At 34.9% G+C, this 20,605-nt stretch overlaps 1 protein-coding gene across 4 annotated transcripts; it reads left to right on the plus strand.

The window, feature by feature from the left end:
• Positions 1-449: 449 nt before the first annotated feature.
• On the plus strand, positions 450-20,438 carry LOC148308329 (coronin-2B-like). Of its 4 annotated transcripts, none has more exons than XM_088261909.1 (13): positions 450-663; positions 7,934-8,131; positions 9,403-9,519; positions 10,485-10,634; positions 10,969-11,133; positions 11,766-11,972; positions 12,640-12,744; positions 13,408-13,545; positions 14,158-14,260; positions 14,691-14,747; positions 16,461-16,636; positions 17,626-17,778; positions 18,652-20,438. In XM_088261909.1, exons 1-13 carry the CDS (start codon positions 541-543, stop codon positions 18,766-18,768), a joined length of 1,809 nt encoding a protein of 602 aa, XP_088118035.1. In that variant the 5' UTR covers positions 450-540; the 3' UTR covers positions 18,769-20,438. The 4 variants fall into 4 exon arrangements, with proteins under 4 accessions (XP_088118035.1, XP_088118036.1, XP_088118037.1 ...); XM_088261911.1 differs by lacking the exon at positions 450-663 and adding an exon at positions 4,496-4,635; XM_088261910.1 differs by lacking the exon at positions 14,691-14,747 and having other exon boundaries at positions 18,652-18,917.
• The last annotated feature ends 167 nt before the right edge of the window (positions 20,439-20,605 follow it).

Raw genomic sequence — 20,605 nt, forward strand, 5'->3', positions numbered from 1 at the left:
AATGGTTTCCAGTTTAAAATATTATTAAATCAATATAAGAGTAAAAAAATGAATTCTTCCTTAGTTAGGACTGTGTCCTGTTATTTTCCAGTCTGTTCCTGGGAGGTGGAAGACCAGCTGTCTCTCTATCGTTTAAGTGGTTTTCCTGGGGGTCTGTTACCTCTCTTTTGCTGCTGTCTGCTGCTATTCTCACCACGCGACCCGAACTTACTCTTCCCACATGATTTCTCCATTGGAGTGAAAAATCATTGATATATTTTTTATAGACCTGAGAGTCAATACCAAGACTTTTTGTAAGGTGGTCTAACCTCTATACTAAGGAGACGTGTGACTATGATGTAAAATATAAAATTAATTTTACTGGCTGGGAAATTCAAACAGCGTGGAAAACCATAAAGATGAAAAATATGCCGCAAAAGTTGTTATAAGTCGTCTATGCATTTTATATTTGTATCAACGCTTGTCACCTCCCTGTCATTCGACGATCTGTTATTTGTTATTTTATAAATCCCTTACATTTACCTGAATATAACTCGTGATATGCCGCCCGTGAAAGATGATACTGTCACTGAAAAGTGTTTTATTGATATTTTAAACGGCTGCGATCGAAACATCAACTCCAACTCCGTGGACATCCGCGCTTGCAACAAGCCCGTGTCAAAAGTGAGTGACATCATGTTTTCTGTTTTTGTTAATTAGATAATTAGTATGTAAGTACGCACAGGAACATTAATCGCTTGCGATACTCGGCTAATTAAGCATTTTCGTTTCTATATTTGCGCATTTTCAACGCCTTGATATCACACGTTTTACTAGTTTTCGAGTGTTTTTCTTTGTTTTATTTTTTCACGCATCAATATTTCACTTAGAAATTGAAATAATTAATTCTGTGCAATATAACTAATTTTAATAAATAATTAAAGAAATAAAAAAAATTAACAATTTTAACCCTTTTTTTTTTCTTCGATAAATAGGTGAAAAACTTTTGTTTTTATTTTCAATTGGTTTGTATTCTTTATCATGATTTGTTTAACTATTTAATAATAATGAATATAGTACTCGACGCTTCAGTTTCACCGACATTCCTAATTATATATTCTGCTTTATTTATAACTATTTCGGGTAATAAAAAGAGTTATTTTAATGTTCCATTTCTACATAATTGTGGAGGGTTTCCCTTTCTTCGTAATAAGTAGAAAATTTCGACACAATTTTGGAAACTGCTTTTCAATTGGAGTTCCATTGCATTAATTTCATTCATTTTAGCATTTGGTGAGTTATATTTTCGGATCACATTAGTTTGTTATTATTTTTTTACAAAACAAAACTCTTCGTACACTGAAATTTCGCACGCAATCGTATTTGAATAATTTTTCTTGACAAAAAGTTCACTGTTTTTAGCAGTTGAATTTGAAAACCATCATATCTCATTTTTTAGACATTTCTTTATTTGTTTGAATCTTTTATTTGTCTTTATTATTGTTTTATGATTGCATTATTTATATATTTTTTTTATTAATTTTTCATACTAAATTGTATAAATATATCTTTTATGACATTATTGAACCGAGATAATATCTTGCTCAGCCGATGTAAACTCTTATCTGCTTTACGTCAGAAGTGTCATTCTTTAATTTTTATCAAGGGGTAATGAAACTTTTAATAATAACCATAAAGAAAATAAAACTATTTAATAACTCAAAATCACCTTATATCTTAGATGAAGATGTTTGCTTCAAAACCGGTCAACATTATAAATTGAATTGAATTGAAACATTATCCTTAAGTACAAGACAAATAGTGGTTTTAAACAAAGTCACATTAGAAAAATCGCAAAGTTAGTGTTTTAAATATTAATTATACTCGTACATTCAATTATTGTATGTAACTACATAATTGATATTATCCGTCTTTTTAAATATTGGTATTATTTATATGAACATAAAACTGCATCAGTCCAGTTCATTAGGTGCATTTGCTAAGAAGAAGATTTTACTCTTCAAATTTTCTAGCTTTTATACATAAATATCTATACCCAAGAAGTATCTTAATCCAAATTCGATATAAAAAAAAAAAAAAAATTGAAAAAATTATTTTGTGATAAAAATTATTAAAATTTATTATATTATTTACTAGCTGTACGTATCCACACGTTGCTTAGGATTAGTCTCGTAAAATGGAATATGAAAAAGCATTTCGAATATGTTGAATTTAACAATGCTTGTGGGTATATAATACTGCAGCAAATGTCAAGAAACACACTGTCTGCTATGCGCAGTGTTTTATATTGCGTGTGTTGGTATTACGTGCAATAGATGGCGCTGCAATTGTGACAAAAAACTTTTTAAAGAAAAGTTTGTATCTATCCGAGTAAAAAAAAAACACCTGTCGCAAGAAGGCAAATGCAACATTGTGTTAAAATTTCAAAGCAATCGGTGAATAACTTCAGAAAATTTAACATTTTCAACGTACAAATATTTACATTTTTACATAAATAGATTACTTTTTTGAAAAAAAATATGACTAAATATTGCAGTAACCGCTATCCTAGTTATGTTAATGTATCTAGTACTCCCCAGTATAGTATATAGTACTCCCCAGCAATTTACTCTACCTGTTTATAGATATATCCGTATCTTCATCAGGACAATCACTACACTAGCATGCAAGCTATATACCACTACCATAGCACTATTCATACATACTTACACTTAAATAAAATCACATGCATTATTAGTCAGAGAGAAGACTGACATGCACCATATTATTATTACTCATAATTACAGAGAGATGGTAGCCTTAACTATAATAGAACCAGAATAATATACGTGTATTTAAATTTGGCACTCCCAAATATTTCACATTTCAGACATGCATCCCTATGCCTCTGAGGTGTATATTATATTACATAGCTATGTAATGGATTATATGTTTGACTTTGGTGAATGACGTTCTTTATTTAATTTCCAGATAGGTTAACATAAATTTTGACCTCTTCATGAAATATTACTTACAAATCGGCTGTCCAAACTCAAAACACAGTAAGGGACATTTTTGTTGTAGTATGTTTTTTTTGCATTACATGCTACAAAAAAATGTCCCGTACTGTGTTTTAAGTTTGAACGGCCGAATTGTTTCATCGTGGAATTAGAATTTCTTTATTTTGTAAAATATTAGTGCCATATCAGATTTGTTCATTTATCTTGATCAGAATCTAGCCGGATGATAATATTTAATTAGTGTTATCTAGGTCCAAACTAATATCGGCACGAAAAAACCTGGCCGTTTATAAAAATGGTAATTTAGCATTCACAGCTATCAGATGAGCGCTTCGCTCGGCCGCTCCCATTGTGTAATAAGTGTATAATTCCACTAATGATAATACTTCAGCGTGAACATTAAACATTCCAGTGAAAGTCAACAACGGTTACCTAAATATTCCATATTTTTCAGGATTTTAAGTGACACGCTTTAAATTATAAATGTTAATCCGCCCATTACATCAACTTGACATTAAAATCCGCATTTTTTAACTCTGTCGCTGCTTTATTTCATAGTATATCGCAATAATTGCCTTTTTGCACGGTAATTAGTAAGTTTGTATATTTATATTTCATTACAATTACTAGAAAATCTCTATTACAATTTTCTCCTTGATAAAAATTGTGTTATCTAATCAATCTATATAATATAATAATATTTTGAATTCTAATTAATAGAAACACCTGCGCAAACATCACCAACATCCATGTTTAGTGAGAAACACTAATCGAAGTGTTATGTTACGAGCACTTAACTACAGCCTGTTTATAAACTATTTTCAACATTATTTCATTCGCTGTATTTAAATAAAACAATATTATGCAATAAAGTAAACCTCACCTCTAATTTTTAGTCTTTAAATAATTTTTTAGTATTTATAAAAATTATTTATGTAAAATAGATTTTTATCTATTAATTTTTTTTCCATTTGTAGAATTTATTTTATTCCAGTATACATTTTTTCAATATTTTGCTTGACATACGCTAACATTAAAACTGCAAAAGCTAAAAACTTGCTGTAGGTTTTAAATTTTTTTTTGTTGAAAATCATCATATTAATATCCACATAGTATCCACACAAATTAAAAATATTTTCTCTTAAAATATAGTTGTTTTTGTTATATAGTTATTTTATTAATATTATTTATTAAATGAAGACACATTGGGAATGCAATGTGGAAGGGAGAATATTACAGCACTAACTGGTGTTAGCGGTTTAATAGAACAAGTGATCACTGTAATGAATGTGTTCACAGTGAGTAGACCTATGTGCAGACTTTCCTTTTCACCTCATTAATTATTTAAATTTATGGCTGTGGAATAGCAACGGTCATTTTCCATTTCCTACGTGCAAGTTGTTATCTAATCTCCGCGGGATGCCTCAATATTGTGTTTGAATTATATTGTCGAGCGCTTTTTATTTTATTATTTTGTGTTATGTGTTTTCCAGTGTTAGATTAGTGTGTAGAGTTGACTTGGTATGTGTGGTGTGTTATGCTACTGTCGGGCACTCCAGTTAGCTCTGCATGAAACTCTTCACCGCCGTCTGCTGACCAGAGGATTTCCGGCTCCATCGTCATGACCAACTCTCAGGTGACCGCTTGCAAACTTATCTTTCGCACGCTTTCAAACTGCACTGTAGTTATTCTAGATTATAGTACATTTCCTACAAAGTATATATTACCGGCCAATATTAAATAGGTTTCTGTACACTATAGGAAATGAATATTTAGTATTCATCAATAATTTATTTGAATAGTGATTACCAAATACAGCTCAGGATTATGGATTGTTTGACTAAGAATCTAAACTCGACTTCTACATATAATAAGAAGTTTGTTCCGTTTAAAGCCAATATTTTTATTTTTACTGCCAGGGTTTAAATTTGTACATGTTGAGATATTGACACTTTGGAATTACAACTTTTTATGGAGAAGGTGTGTCAAATTATTATTTCAAATAACTGGAACAATTTGATTAAGTTGTATGAAAGTAGACATCAGTTAATTTTCGTATGTTCGCAATTAAAAGTGTAATAATTCAAAAATATGTATGTTAATTTAAAAAAAAACTATTATTAATGTTTGATTATAGTTTTTTTCATTTTCAGTCAGTTACTGGTCTGCTTATATCTCTTACATTTTATTTTGTCTTTGATTTTCCAAATTTTTTATAGTATCGGAGTGGACAGCTCATCTTATGTTTGAATCAGTTTTTAGGTGTATTTTATGGGGAAATACTCGAGTAAAAATAACCAGATGAAATTTTGCAGAGAATTGTGGTTAACAGTTAATTTCTATTGTGCAAAAAATACATTTTCTCAGTAGAGAGGTACAATACAAGCGCTGCAGGTATTGTAGTATGGGAACACGGCTTTTTTTCTTGTGTGAAATCGTATTTTTAGTTTTCAATTCAATGTTAGCGTTTACTCCACAACTCCATTCATTATTGTGCTACTAATGAAATTCACTTTAATCTACATCGAGCAGTATTTAAATTTTAACTTAATTTGCATAAACCGTATGTTTTTTTCTCAAATTTAAAGCTTTACACTAATTGATTCGCCAGTAACTTTATGGAAAGTTTATCCATTTTTGCATTTAAATCTAAATTCTTAAATTACCGTTAAAACTTCAAAATGATGTGCCTCAGATTTTAACGCTTATAATGGTTATGGACCCGTGTTACAGCGAATTAATTTGCAATTTAATTTATTTACGTACATATTATATAAATGAAAATATTATTTACACTACAGTCTTTCTTATCTGATCTTACCAGAACTGTTATTCGGATAATTACCTTTTCTTGCCTATTTTTACTTCTCCATTTCTTTCCCACATAGGAGTGTCCATCATCCGGAGCTCTTTGACTTACATTATCAGTATCCCATTAAATATTTTCCACTACAGATTCTTGGATAAATCCAAGAATCTGTAGTGGATGACTTGCTTTCATATAATTAAGATAGAGTTGGTCTGATGGGGTACCTTATGCACCATCGGTGCGGTAGAACTTCAAATCAAATAAAGTTACAGCTGAATCAATCGATGAACATTAGTTTTCTTATATATGTTTGTATATTTGTTAATGATTAATGATTTTATGTTTTAAGCACTCCATGGAGGGAGAATGGGTATATTAAATACAAAAGTTGTGACCTCAGAAAAAAAACTTTGCAGGAATAGCCATGTACTTAAACCCTTGTTTTTCTGAGATCTCAAAGCATCTATAGTACATCTCTCGTGGAGAAAAGTATATATAAGCGAGAACTAGGATATTAATTTGTGAATATGCAATCTCATGTTCTACTCGGATGCCCTTGACTTGTTTCAATTTACAGTCTCCGAATACTAGTTAAAATGTACTACTCATCCGACAATTGTATTACACGGTCAAATGTTTATTTTACATCGTGTAAAAATTATTTAATTACAAATAATTTATTTAAACTTTCACTGTTTAAAATAATATGATTGTAAGAATTACGAATTAATTTCACAGCGTGAAATAAGCGTCGTGTGGAAAGTGGCAGCTAATTAGCATATTGTGAATATGCAACAATCCCATTGTATTCTTAACCCGATGCAGTTGGTTGTGTTTTATTTGGAGAAGACATCTTGTGCAGGAAATAGGTCCCGCTTGTTAGTGCCGTTAGTGATTGTATTTGGCTCTATTCATTGTTCATTCCGCCAACTGCTATTTCGGAATTTATCACCGCCGCTATTGCACCTGGTCGCTATTTCATTTATGGAGTGCCGTCATGCGTATTTGTTTTAGATAAATAATTATCGTTATCAGTTATCACCAATTTCAAGGGCTTCGGTTATGGTGGTGGGTTAAATAGTCTCAATTATTTTATGTATTATATTGGAAAGTATAAGAGTGAACTATTTACCAACTACTCAATATGTATTGTATTATATCCTTCATATGGTACTATTCTCAAACGACTTCCATTGATATAAAAGTTATAATAAAATATATTCTTCTTTTTCTAACTCTTATGCGCATTTGATGATGTTTAAGACACTGCATCATATTGATGTAGTGTTTTCTTCATAATTAATTACATTTTTTTTTAATAACCCGTAAAGGCCCTATTTTAAGAGGCTTGTCTGCAGGTAGGATAGTAAGAATAGGGAAGGTAAATGTGAAAAAATACATCACAAACACCCTGACCAATTTAAAATAAATCTTTTTTAAATTCATTTTGCAATTGGCGGAAATCGAACCCGTGACGCCAGTTTCACAGTCGAGCGTCTACCCAATTGCACCACGGCGCCTGTTGTGAAGGCAAGGAAATCAGTGGTGCGCTTCAGATAACCAGTCCAGGATGATGTTTGATAAATATTAGAATGACAAATCACTAAGGTACACACACCAGTTTGGATCTGCCTAGCACTGAGTAGTGTAGCAGTTAGCGTGTTTAGTTGCCATGCCATCGATTTCCAGCTGGATCAAATCAATATTTGTGACTCTTCACTGTAATATTATCTAATAATTTTGTATAATATCACCCTAAACCAGTACCTTAAGCGAATCACCGATCACCTTGCCTTTGTGTAATTAACGATCAAGATACAAACAAGAATACTTCGTTGATCTGATGTAGTGCCCTATGCATAATTGGGTGCACATAAGAGTTAAAGGAAGAAAAGAAGATGGCGTATTAGTTTCAGGAAGCGAATATTCTCAGTTTCAGCTAAAGTAGGATACAATAGGAACCGATTCCCAGCCGGTGAATTGTCATCATTCGGTGATACATGGTCTTGCGCAGATGACAATAATAAAGGTTTTGGCCATACATGATCTTGGGCAGATGGCAATAATGAAGGTTTTGGTGATACATGGTCATGTGCAGATGGCAATAACAAAGGTTGTGTTGCAGTTATGGTTCCGCGGGGTGCGCAGTTCCAAGTTCCGGCACGTGTACGGCGTGTCCTTCAAGCGGGAGCGCTGCTACGACAACATCAAGATTACGCGCAACGCTCACGACTCCAACTTCTGCGCCGTCAACCCCAAGTTTGTGGCTATCGTCACCGAGGTAGCGGGGGGAGGGGCGTTCTTGGTTCTGCCCTTGGACAATGTAAGCTAACCTCTTACCTCATCTTATTACACACACCATCACACCTCTTAGCTCCTGTTCGTCACAACCCGGCTGATTTACCGATAGGATGGAGCATTATTTCACAAAGGTAATGGACTGGACAATGTAGCATCAATGAATGTGTAAAAGTGATGTTTTTCGCATTTAATATATCTTTTTGATTCATGTTTAGATCAGAAAGATATCTTTGATGTAAAGATATCGCTCACTCCTTTCAACCATGTCATATATCAAAAATCGTCAATTTTCAGTTGTGCATGTTTTCGAAATGCCCAGAAAATGTACTATATCCCAGCAAAAGCGGCATATTTTTAACTTAATAATTACCCGCTACAGGGCAGAAAGTGTTTTTTTTTGCATTTTGAAGAAAATGTATTGTTTTATTATTTTTTTAAATAACATAATATTTTTCGGATGGAGAAAAAATATTCAGGTTTTAACTAAAAATATCTGTTGCACAGTAAAAAGTTCAATAAGAGACTTGATATTCATTTTTAATACATTTCATTATTTGTTTCAACTTTAAAAATGATCTAAAAAATCAAGTTTTTTGATATATGACGTTGTTGAAAGGAGTGAGCGATATATCAATTGTCTCAACGGAGATAAAGTATCTTTTTATATAAGGGAATATGCAATTCTGGCATTGGCTGGATCGAGTTATCACTTTATACATTGTGTAACATTCATCATGCTGCCCATTATTGAGAATCCATATTGGCTTGATTCTCAGACATTGTATATGTAAAGAGTAACTTAACACTCACTTACATATCCCAGTTAGAACTGAGAAAAAGAACCAGGCCTTTTTTTTAAACAAAAAAGGTCCCGGAACTCACTCATGTCAAGCTTTTAACCAAAAAAAATATACTCAAAAATCATTTAAATATTCATTACATTACCATATTTTATCATTTTGATGAATTATATAAATATAGATTGTAATTATGCAAAACATTGTTTCGTCTTTTCGAAAATTTAAAAAATTTAAATTATTCATGAATAAAGGTGCCGGAACGCTGTTCCACCGCATTACTTTGAAAAAAAGCCCCGGATAGAACTATCATCTGTTGAGAACTTTGTTAATCGACATTTTAAATTAGAAGAGAAATACATATTAAAAGAATTCTCACCTGCGTTCAGAAGGCTATTTACTTTTATATAAAGAATGATAAAAAATGTGGGCATATACAGGGTGTATGACTTGTCATCGGCTGGCTTAAGTGATCACTTTATGACTCACCTTTCAGACTGGCCGCCTGGACTTTAATGCCAGTCGGGTGACGGGACACCGCGGGCCGGTGCTCGACATCAAGTGGAATCCCTTCAATGATAATATCATCGCATCGTGCTCCGATGACACCACTGTAAGTATACCATTACCTCTCTATAGCGCCAGATACTAATCATTGGATTGTGAGTTAAATTTAACAGGTTGCAGTTTTTCATTTTTTTAATTTATATTTTTTCATTTTGAGAGAATCGGACTGCTCTAAGATTCACTACATTCCCGAGAAGCAATTATGTGCCAGATGATTTTTTTTCATCACCTTCGTCATGTTATAATTAACACGTTTGGATCCACGAGGATTGAATTTCCAGTGAGGTTAGCCGGCAAAGTTGCCTGATTGCTATTAATTAATGAAAATACATATACGTAATAATTTTTTCAATACTAATCTGAAATTCAACATATATTATTAGATTAAAACCAATATTTTTAGCTTTTCCACTTTTTTTATTTGACCAGCGACCGGGTTTCGTCGTTACCGACATCATCAGACCGACATCATCAGACAAAAAAGTGGAAAAGCTAAAAATATTGGTTTTAATCTAATAATATATTAAAAATGCAATTCCATCACGAAGTGTCAGTGGATAATATAAATCTATTGAAATTCAACACTTAAAGGTGGGGACTGACCGGTGCATTTTGTCCTCACGGCGAGAACTCTGACTATGGATGGAGCGCTCGGCTCGCTTATACTGACTACACGAATGCTGGCATCGTAACATGTTACGTTACGACGAAATGTCTCCGGTTAGTCCCCACCATACGGTGGGATGTATACTTGATCGTTAATTTACATAAGGCCAAGTGATCAGTACTACGTTTCACATACTAATGTTAAATAAATATAAAAGTAATTTGTTTTCACCACTCTGGGAATCGAGCTCGGGACCTTCAATACGGTAGTAAACTGCTAAACTATGGTGGAATATTTCTAGTAAACAAGCTGGAATATAAGACTTTGGCCCAAAACTCACTCCTTCTGTCCATTTCACTATCTTCTCTTTTGAGACAAGGATCAATTTATATTTTGTCGGTCAGGTCAAACTGTGGCACATTCCGGATGGGGGGCTATCCATGCACCTGACGGAGTGGCTGGTGGAGCTCAAGGGACATAAGCGCAGGGCCGCCTACCTGGAGTGGCATCCTTGCGCCGAGAATGTGCTGCTCAGTGCCGGCTTCGACTATTTGGTGAGTACCCAACCTCGCAATTCTGCTTCTTAGTCCTTATTCTACTGCAGATAGCCATCTTTCAGGGTTACCCGATCCATATTTGATGCTGCTGTGGAGTTTTCACGGTTCAATCCTCACACGTACAAACTTCTTCCTATTAAACTGTCATCTTGGTCTATCAGTAATCGTAAATTTATAAATTTTTCATCTTTATAACTGCCATATAATTTTTATATCCACTTTGACTCCATATTGTTGCATTTATGCAAAAATATGAAGCTATTGGGTTGTGACCCATCATCTACCATGCCACAATCTTAATTTCTTATCCGAGTAATGTTTGCTTGCCCAGATAATAGTGTGGGATGTCGGCAAGGGAGAGGCCATGAACGTGATCGACTGTCACAGCGATGTCATCTACAGCATGTCCTTCAACAGGGACGGCTCTCTTCTGGCCACCACCTGCAAGGACAAGAAACTCCGCATCATCGAACCCAGATCCGGGATCCTTGTCTCGGTAAGTCCTGGAGCTGCATACACCACCACTTCTGTAGATACATTTAGGTTTTGTCAGATTTGGTTAGAGTTCTATGAGAACTTTATTTTTTTAACTGTACTAACCTATGGTGTACGTGCAAATGCTGGTATTCTTAATTTAATGTTTAGAAATGTTTCTAGATAATGACTTCTAGTTTTGAGAACTATAGATGTTCTCATCAACAGGTGAACAGTTTTTTCTTGTTTGACCTCAAACACTGGATAACCTTTGACGGCCATATATCATAATACATATATTAAATGTCTTAGTAAAGCATCATTTTACAATATGGACAATTACCTTCTTAAAAAAAGTTTCTTTATCTCTGTCAATAGATATAATATATTTTGATTTTTTATGAACTATCCAAATGCAAATTCTCAGAAATTTTCAGAGACTTTTCAAGGATTCTTTTAAAATGAAAATTATTTTGTAATAATTATTTTGTGATGGGAAAAATATAAACAATACCTACCACACTTCATAGGGAAAATTCCTGCACATTTTCGTAAGTGACAATTGCCTTTAGAGCATGAAGTGATTTAATCCAGCGTTTGTCCATGTCCAGAGCAAGGAGCATTATGGCATTCAGTAGTGATTTCTCTCTCCAGGTAGGGCACTGCCACCAGGGCACCAAGGCGGCCAAGGCGTGCTTCCTGGGCGCCAGCGGGCGCGTGCTAACCGTGGGCTTCAGCCGGCACAGTGACCGCCAGTACAGCGTGTGGGACCAGCACTGCCTGGAGCGCCCTCTCACCACCGAGACCATCGACAGCTCTTCGGGGGTCGTCTTCCCTTACTACGACTACGATACCAACATGGTGAGTCGGCTCTACTGACCCTGCCAACCCTGCTTTGGTCATCTTCACTTTACACACCCAACCGTCTATCTAATTATATTCGTTTCAATTTATGTATTAAATGTTAGAATAAAAAATCAGTGTTTAATTTAACATTCAATGCATAAATTACAATGGAGTTCTACAAATCGCTACTAAACGCCAAATCTATAAATACATTCAGTTCAGTTTCAGCCTTCTTCCTGGGTCAAGTATTGAACAAAGGCCCCCCTTTTGGACTTCCACAGTTCTCTGTTCAAATACATTATAGCCACTTAAAAATTGTCTCTATTTGATTAAGTTTGACAGTCTTCAGATAGATTCTGGAATGCGTGATTTGTTTTTTATTTGTTCATTGTTACGAATTGTTGGTTCCAAAGTTCCAACACCGGGAGCTATGAAATTAATGAAGGCAATCTAATGGGGGGAATCGCTCAGATTTTTAGATAATAATCCCTGGAATTTGTAGCCCAGAAGATTATAACCCTAACTGATGCTTTAGCCACCTCATCACACACAGTACTGTCAGTCGCTAATTGTTTTTTGTACTTTGTACACTATACTATGATGTGTGATAATAAGTTAGTCTCGCTTAGTTTAATATTACAAGCGCCTACTTTTTGGATTTATTTTGCATTTTGTTGTCCAGGTTTACCTCGCGGGGAAAGGAGATGGGAACATCCGCTACTATGAAGTAGTAGACGAAGCTCCCTACATACATTTCCTCAATCAGTTTCTTTCCGGAAACCCTCAGGTTAGTAGTCCCCTAATATTGTTTAGTTATAGGACACAAAATGCTGAACCCTCTTCTAGTGGAACGAAAGGTCTGTTGATGACAGTCAACAGTTCGCCTTCTCCTGAGGAGTGCAACGTGGTTCCCTCCCAGCAATGAGCAAATACTGAGAAGTTCCTGATTGGCCCACACTAGGTTATGCCTCCTGTTTCCAACACAGATTTAAATAAAACATGTTTATTTAGTTAGAAGAAACAAAAATCCACTCAATGATCTATAAACCTTGTACATTATAAGCAAGGTAAATAATAAATCCGCCTCCGTAGTGAAATGGTCAGCACGCTGGGCTACCGTTCTGGAGGACCCGGGTTCGATTCCCAGAGGGGGGTCTGATAAATATAAATGACTTTTTCACTCTAATATTTATTTCATATTACCCTGGACTGGTACCTGAAGCGGAGGGCTGATCACCTTCCCTTCGTGTGTTAACGATCAAGATAACACTGCGGTTATATGATGCAGTGCCCTATGCACCATTGGGGTGCGGATAAGGGTTCAAATGAATGAAAATGAAAATAATAAATGCAATTCCCATCTAAATAATAATAAATATATTGTTTAGTTGAAATATCAGAGGTAAGGTCTGCTCTATGGGTGTGTGCATGATGTGGAGCTCTGTTCTAGCGAGGTCTGGGCTTCATGCCGAAACGAGGAGTGAGCGTGTCGCAGTGCGAGGTGTTCCGCTTCTACAAGCTGCACACGGCGCGCGGACTCTGCGAGCCCATCTCCATGGTGGTCCCCAGGAAGTCGGACCACTTCCAGGTACTTTCTGCTATTCTAATTCTAGTACTAATGTCAATTTATCCTTTTTTATATGGCTTCCTAAGTTTGACTGTCAATTGTAAGCTCGTAGAATTTTTAAAAGATATAAATATACTTAAACATTTAGATGTCTCCATCACACTAATTATTTCTATTAGTTTTTTTTTGTCTAAAAATCCAGATGTCTCTCTTACACTAAATAAGGTTCACATGTTATTTTTACATTTTGGGAATACATGTATTAACATTTATGTTAAAAGGGAAACATGCGGTGACAGAAATTCTCATTTTTCATAAAAATTATGAACTCCAATTGTCATTCTCATTAACAGACTTTTACCTTATGTATGTTTTTTAATGAATATAATTGTTTAAATAATTCTTCTATTAAGAAATTCGATCTGCGATATGTGGTTTGTGAATCGTATGAAGGCGGAGCCTGAAGGATCACAACGCTTCTATAAAAATGGACAATGTGCACTGCTAAATTCAAACCCTTGCGGGGGAAAGAGGTGGGTTGAATCAAGGCCTGTTGTTAGTTATCTTCTTCCGTTAGTCCGGTGACTTTTCACCCTTGAAGAGTCTTCCAACCAATTTTACTCCCTGTTGTAGGAGGACTTGTACCCCGACACGGCGGCGCCGCTGCCCTCCCTGTCGGCCCGGGAGTGGATGAGCGGTCGCAATGCGCCTCCTCTACTCTTCAGCATGAAGACAGGTCGGTATTTGCTGCTTTTCCCCCATTTAAATTGCCAGAATCGCTTGCGAGCGATTGGATATTTTTGCGATTGAATTAATTTTCAATTGTGTATTTGTTTGATGTTCTTTGTGACTATCATTACAATAAAGAGAATTTGATTATTTGCCCACAAATGTCAAGTATGTTTACTCCTTATTTATTGTGACAGCTGTTTTGTCCTGCGAGGGCATTATAAAAATGGTACAGAATTAAACCAGCTTACCGATTGAGGTAATGAAATGTTCTATTTCATTAGCTCAGTTTTTTTTACCCCTTATTGATAATATCACCAAGTTTGAAGTTCCTGTTTCTGCCCTGAAGTATATATGTATTCGCATATTTTAATTCCCAAAATAATATTTGTATTGGCTAGAAATATTAACACACATGTACAATGTATTATTTCCAGCATGGGAACACACCTGTAACGGTGACTACAGGTTTACTTCTGAAATCCGTTCAGGAGGTAGGAATTCTCCCTGTTCCCCTTTTATCTGTGTGTCACCCCTCATCCCTCACTGAACATCGCTTACTCTTCTAATTCCATCATCCCGTCCGTTCTAAAGCCAAACTCAGTTCGCCCCCATTTTTCAAAAGCATCTGACCCAAATTTTCTCAGCGGAAATAAATGAACCCAGCAGGTATCCGTTGCAAGTAGAGGTTACCTTATTGCGCATGTATGTATTTTTACCGCCTGCGGAATGCGGCAGTAGCTGGCAATCAGCCTGAAAGTGAAGGAGTATAACCACCATTCATTTTGTTTGTTTCCGCTTTAAAAAATCAGGTCAGATTTCTTTTGAATGGAATTATAACGCGCATTTATTTTTACTGGCTAACACAACATCGAAAACCACAAACATAATTTTTCATAAATGTGATGTGGAGTTAATGGAATTGCAAAATCATTTTTGTTCCTAACTTCATGTATTACTAACCTTTGTGCCCGGCCTTGCATTGTATTGCATTTCTGTCCCCAGGCTTTTATATCTTCATAGCATCCACGTGACACACGACAATAAACATTCGCATATAATACAGATATCCAATGCTCTCATACCTAACACATTTATTACTGTGGCTAGAATGTTGTTTTGTGTGTTAGACTAATTTAAGAAAGGCATTTATGTTTCCTGTTACATAGTTGTTAGAATCTTTTGACATATTTGGCACTGGGAATGCCCATGTAAGAATTGTACATTTTGTAAAGTGTATATATATATATATTTATCCTCGGGGTACAAAAGCTAGTATAAGTACGAGTACAACAGAAAGTCCTAGCCATTGCTGCTATGTCCTCTTCTTTCCTATAATACCTACTATTCCTCCTCTACTTCTGTTCCCATATAGCAGTATAGTCCTTCACTTACGTCATCTATAATACATCCTACCAAACATGAATTTGTTTGTATCCGTGGATTCGAAGCGTGGGACTGATCGCCCCGCCTTCATATAATTACTATCTATTTAACACCGCGTATTAAATTCAACACTCAATGGGAATACTCTCTCTCTCTCTGGTCTCTCAATCCTGCGGATTGGTCTGTAGCAACAGATGACATCTCTTTCGCCATTCTCGCCTATTTTCGGAAGTCCTCTTCAGCTCCTCATACGTCGAGCAGCCCATGTCTTCGTATAATTCGCTTAGGTATTCGCGGTTGTCTTAGCACGTGGCCGATCCATTCGGCGCGTCTTTTGGAGATAGTCGCGAGTTGGTGCTTCCTTTCTTTGATCAATGGGAATACTACTGCCCTGGAATAGTACCTGTGGCGTAACACTGACCACCTTGCCTTCGTGTTATTAACATTCAAGATAATGCTATGTCGATGCGATACAGTGCGCTATGCACCTTGGCGGACAAGGGAAAGGGTTAGAAGACAAAGCTCGCGTTATTCGACAGTGTACTGTAATGGACAGTGGATCTTTTTCTCTATTATTAATGCTAATTCTGTGTGTATTCTACACCTAATCGCGGTAAATAAGCGCACCAGAGCTAATCATAAGCGTGTCTAAGCTTAGTTTCTTTCTAAGCTCCCAACTTGTATACCAGTGTAAATAATTAAATACCTTTCAATAAACCAATTTAACTCGATCGTTAATACTAATATTTTGATGTATAAATGCTTCAATTACACGCCTCAATCTTCCTGGCAAAAGTGGTATAATTGAGTTCGTTATTCAGGAGTCAGTATTGCGACGCACAAACCGCGCGTGTACAACAAAGAGGCTCCGGCCCTGCAGCCGCAGGACAACAATAACAAGAAGAAATTTGCCTTCCTGAGCTGCGAAACCGTCCCCGACTACCGGCCGCTGCACTCCTGGCAGATGAGGAATGAAGAGGATAACAATTCTGTTCAGGTAATCCACTATACTTATACTTTTATACTAAGACTGCGGTACAGAGTATGCAATCATTTGTCTCGGACGTTTATTATCCGGAAAGTTATCTGGTTACCAATATGATAAGACAGTGTATCTGATAAGCCCTTCTTTCTTTGTTCTTTGTCCAGCTATAATAATGTACAATCGATATACTACATCTCTATCTCTTTCATCTCTTCTTAATATTCTTCACAACCCGATGCACTAAAAATCTTATTAAGAACTATATGTACCTTCTGATCATGGTCTTTCTACTTCTCAGGAGAGAACACTTTCCATTTCTCCACAAATTACATCATTGTCAGAAGCTTCATATCATCAATTACTTGGATCTCCTTCCTGTCCCCCCTCAACTCCTTCTCACCTGATCTTATCTATGTATATGTCTTCCATGTTTGATTTATCATGTATGTTTGATAAATTACTCATATATTCTACATACCAAGCAATACTGACAGATCAAACATATAAGTATAAGTTTCTGCTCAATAAAAAGGTCTTCGTCTTTTAAGATTTTAAAATTTATATATCGTAGTCATGCAGGAGAAAGTGACCATGTGCATTTTTTTACAAAACCGTGATTATTGACTATTTGATATCTTACTAGCTTAATATTGCCCTGAAAACATCCCAAAGGATTTTAAACTTATAAGTAAAATATATTGACTTGTTAAAAATGACTAACTGCATTGATGTTTATTTTCTTGCCAAGCAAATGTGACTTAAATGGCCCTCCTGAAAATTTTACGTTTCGTTAGTTGGTCACTTTCTTCTGTATGACTACGATATATGTACAAGCACCATCTGCCCACTTTTTTCAAACAGCTGTATAAAGTAGAAACCTTGACCAATATCAATATATTAAGAATATATTGCATCATGGGAAGAAGCCAACCAATGTTCATTTGTTCTATACAAGAAGTTTAATAAATAAATAAATAATAGGTGTGCTTGTATCGAATCAGGTGATTGAAAAGAGCCAGAAGACGAGCGCCAACCAAGCGACCAAGTTCCACCGCCTGCAGCAGATGTTCGGAGCTCAGCCGACTGGTGGCGATGAGCAGATCCCCCTGTACCGACAGATCAACCAGGGAGACGTCTTCTCTACCGAAAACGAGGTTTTTATACCAGCGCATTCATTCCTTACAAACTGATTTCAAAATTGTACCCACAGTTAAAACTGTCACACCCCCAGTCAGAAGTTTGATCTTGTAACAAATATTGATCCTCGTTTTGTCATCGGATGGCCACCTGAAGCTACCGGCTGTTAACTGTCATTTGCCTGTCCAAGTTGGATATATTGAGAGAATAAAATGATGTCAAAAAAGGGCAAATAATAAAAACACAAATATTTCTTTAAAAAAAAAATAAAAATTATCATACTGTTTTCAAAATGATAATTTGGGTTTAAACATATTTTTTACAATGTCGTAAACTCAAAATAATGATCTTGCCATTTTTAAAGTAAAGCAATGTTCAATCTACACTAGAAACAATTAACGAAAATATTCCACAGATAGCTGGGCATAAATCAGTGAAAATCATACTCATGAAGGCATCAGTAATATAACGGAAATAAGTTTTTTGGCACATGGGCATTGAGGGGTGGTAATTGACCAGATATGGCGGTTATGCCTGAATGAGGGTAGGATACAGGGTACAGGGGGTGGGAAACGGCCAAATATGTTTATTTTGTATGGACTGTTCATTACAAGGTCAAATCTGAACAGGATTGTTGAAGACCGACATTGGTCCACTTTATACACAGTTGATGCATTGGAAATCATAGTAATTATGGTGTCTTAAATATTTTGTTCCGGTGACATCTTAATGAGAGCTCTAAATTAACACCATGTTGAGGTTTATACTTACATTAATTAACCTGCATACTTATATGACACAATTTTATGGAATTATCCCATATTTTATAAACCAGCGTGCCTTTATTATTTTTGTGAAGAATCTAAACATGGCGTATTTTTATATTTCAGCTCCGATTGGCGTACAATCGCCAAGGTGAAGAGCTCCGAATTGTGAAAAAACAGCTACTCAATTCTCAGCAAAAAGTTAGAGAGTTAGAGGCCCAGTTGGCTGCGGTCAAACCCTAATCCTCTCACCCGACGCAACTTCCTTCGAGCTACTCTACTTAAAACTATAGCTTCTGCTAGCTGACTATATTTACTTATACTCTACATTCGTTTTGGTACTTTTATACCACAATACTCTAAGTGACGCTAGAATTTGTATTACGAGCATTTTATTATTATTAACATTCCATATCAATTTGGCTCCACATTCCTACCAAAAAGGGAACCATTCTGAAAATTTCCCATTTTATAAAATGATCAAATTTGATATTGAATCGTATTGAATTTTAATTGCAAGTAAATTATCTCAATGATGTAAAACGCGCATTCCACTCGAGGATAAAACTCTACCAAGCCGTGACTCGTAAACTTATTTAATAATAATTACGGTAAAACTGTAATCAAATTACAGTAAAAGTCCTTTAATGAAGTCTTTTAATGCCATTTTCATCAAGTAATTAAAGTAGTTTTAATAAAAAGGCAAAAACCTTTCACAAGTTGGTAAAATATCTCACTCAAAACTTGAAATTTCATTTTACTTTACACATTCTTTTCTTTTTTTTTCAAAATTCTAATATTTATTTAGTTTCAAATAAATGGACTATTACTGTATATTTAAATGTATTTTTTACATATTTAAAAAAAATATTATCCTTTCTCGACATTTACATCGGAATGTATATTTGTTTTCTTAATGAATTGGCGGGCACAGTTCACCAATTTTGAACCATTGATCTTTAAGTGCTGTACATTTTATTTTATTACATTAATTAGTGTATAATTTGTATCGTTTTCTTATTAGGTGTATTTTACAATGTTATTCCTCTTTTGTTATTATCTTTTTTTTATTACTGAAATAACATAAAACACATTTTAATAATAAAAAAATAATAAGGTTCTGATGTTGTCTGTATATAGATACTGGTCACATCGGCTCGTGATAATTGCTATGTCTATATTTCAAGTCCGGTATTTTATTCAATCTGTACTTTAAAATCCAAATGATCCTTAATATTTTAATTTCTCATTTTGTATGTAGTATTTTTATTCTTTGTTTTTACTGCCATTAAGTTCACATCAAATTGTGGAAAAGTAATTTTTTTAAATATTTGACAATAACATGCGAGGATTGCACGAAGGCTGCTTTTAAAAGTACATAAATATATTGTATAATTTGTATTTTATTTTGTATTGTATTGTATTTTGAATAACTTAAATGGGAATGTTGGGTGGTCGCCGCGAGGAGAGATAGTGTAAGGAAGTGTACTTTTGTGCTGAGCTTCGCAATATATGTAACCGATAGTTTTAAGATGAATTTTTAAAGCTTATTTTGATAATTGAAAAAATATTTTTTCATATATGTATATATTATATTGGCGTGTTAGGTGGTAGGGCGGGGGTGGAGAGAAATGTACGAACAGTCCTTGCTTATATATTTTTAGCATTTTTAATCAAATTGTAGTAATATTTAGGAAGGTTTTTATTGATATCTCAACAGAGCCAATAAGTATTAAAAATGGAAAGTTTAGGCATTTACAGAACGTACTTGCTAAGTCCATTTATTTTTTTACATCTTTTGTTCACAATGCCAATATAAATTTGCGCTCATAAAAAGAATTCTTGACAGCGTCGTAACATTTTCGGCATGGATAAAGTAGAAAAAATTACGCTTCATTCTTAAAAAAAAAAAACATGTGAATGTCATTTGTCTAATCTTAAATAACGATTTACATTGTATCACCAATTGAAAACAGGAATCGTAACAAGTATTCTATATTCCATTTCGTAAGATAGAGATGTTTTACATTTCACCCGCAAATTTCAGTCTCGCAATCTATCTGTTGAAATAACTATTTTA

The sequence above is a fragment of the Brachycentrus maculatus genome, unplaced genomic scaffold (assembly GCF_059751285.1).
Source record: "Brachycentrus maculatus isolate JH-2025_06_01 unplaced genomic scaffold, ASM5975128v1 h1tg000169l, whole genome shotgun sequence".
Taxonomy (NCBI): Eukaryota; Metazoa; Arthropoda; class Insecta; order Trichoptera; family Brachycentridae; genus Brachycentrus; species Brachycentrus maculatus.

Coding starts and splice junctions, on each gene's coding strand:
- LOC148308329 (XM_088261909.1), top strand. CDS start 541: ATGCCGCCCGTGAAAGATGATACTGTCACTGAAAAGTGTTTTATTGAT. Junction 9,520..10,484: donor CGTGCTCCGATGACACCACT/GTAAGTATACCA, acceptor TTTGTCGGTCAG/GTCAAACTGTGGCACATTCC. Junction 10,635..10,968: donor GTGCCGGCTTCGACTATTTG/GTGAGTACCCAA, acceptor TTGCTTGCCCAG/ATAATAGTGTGGGATGTCGG.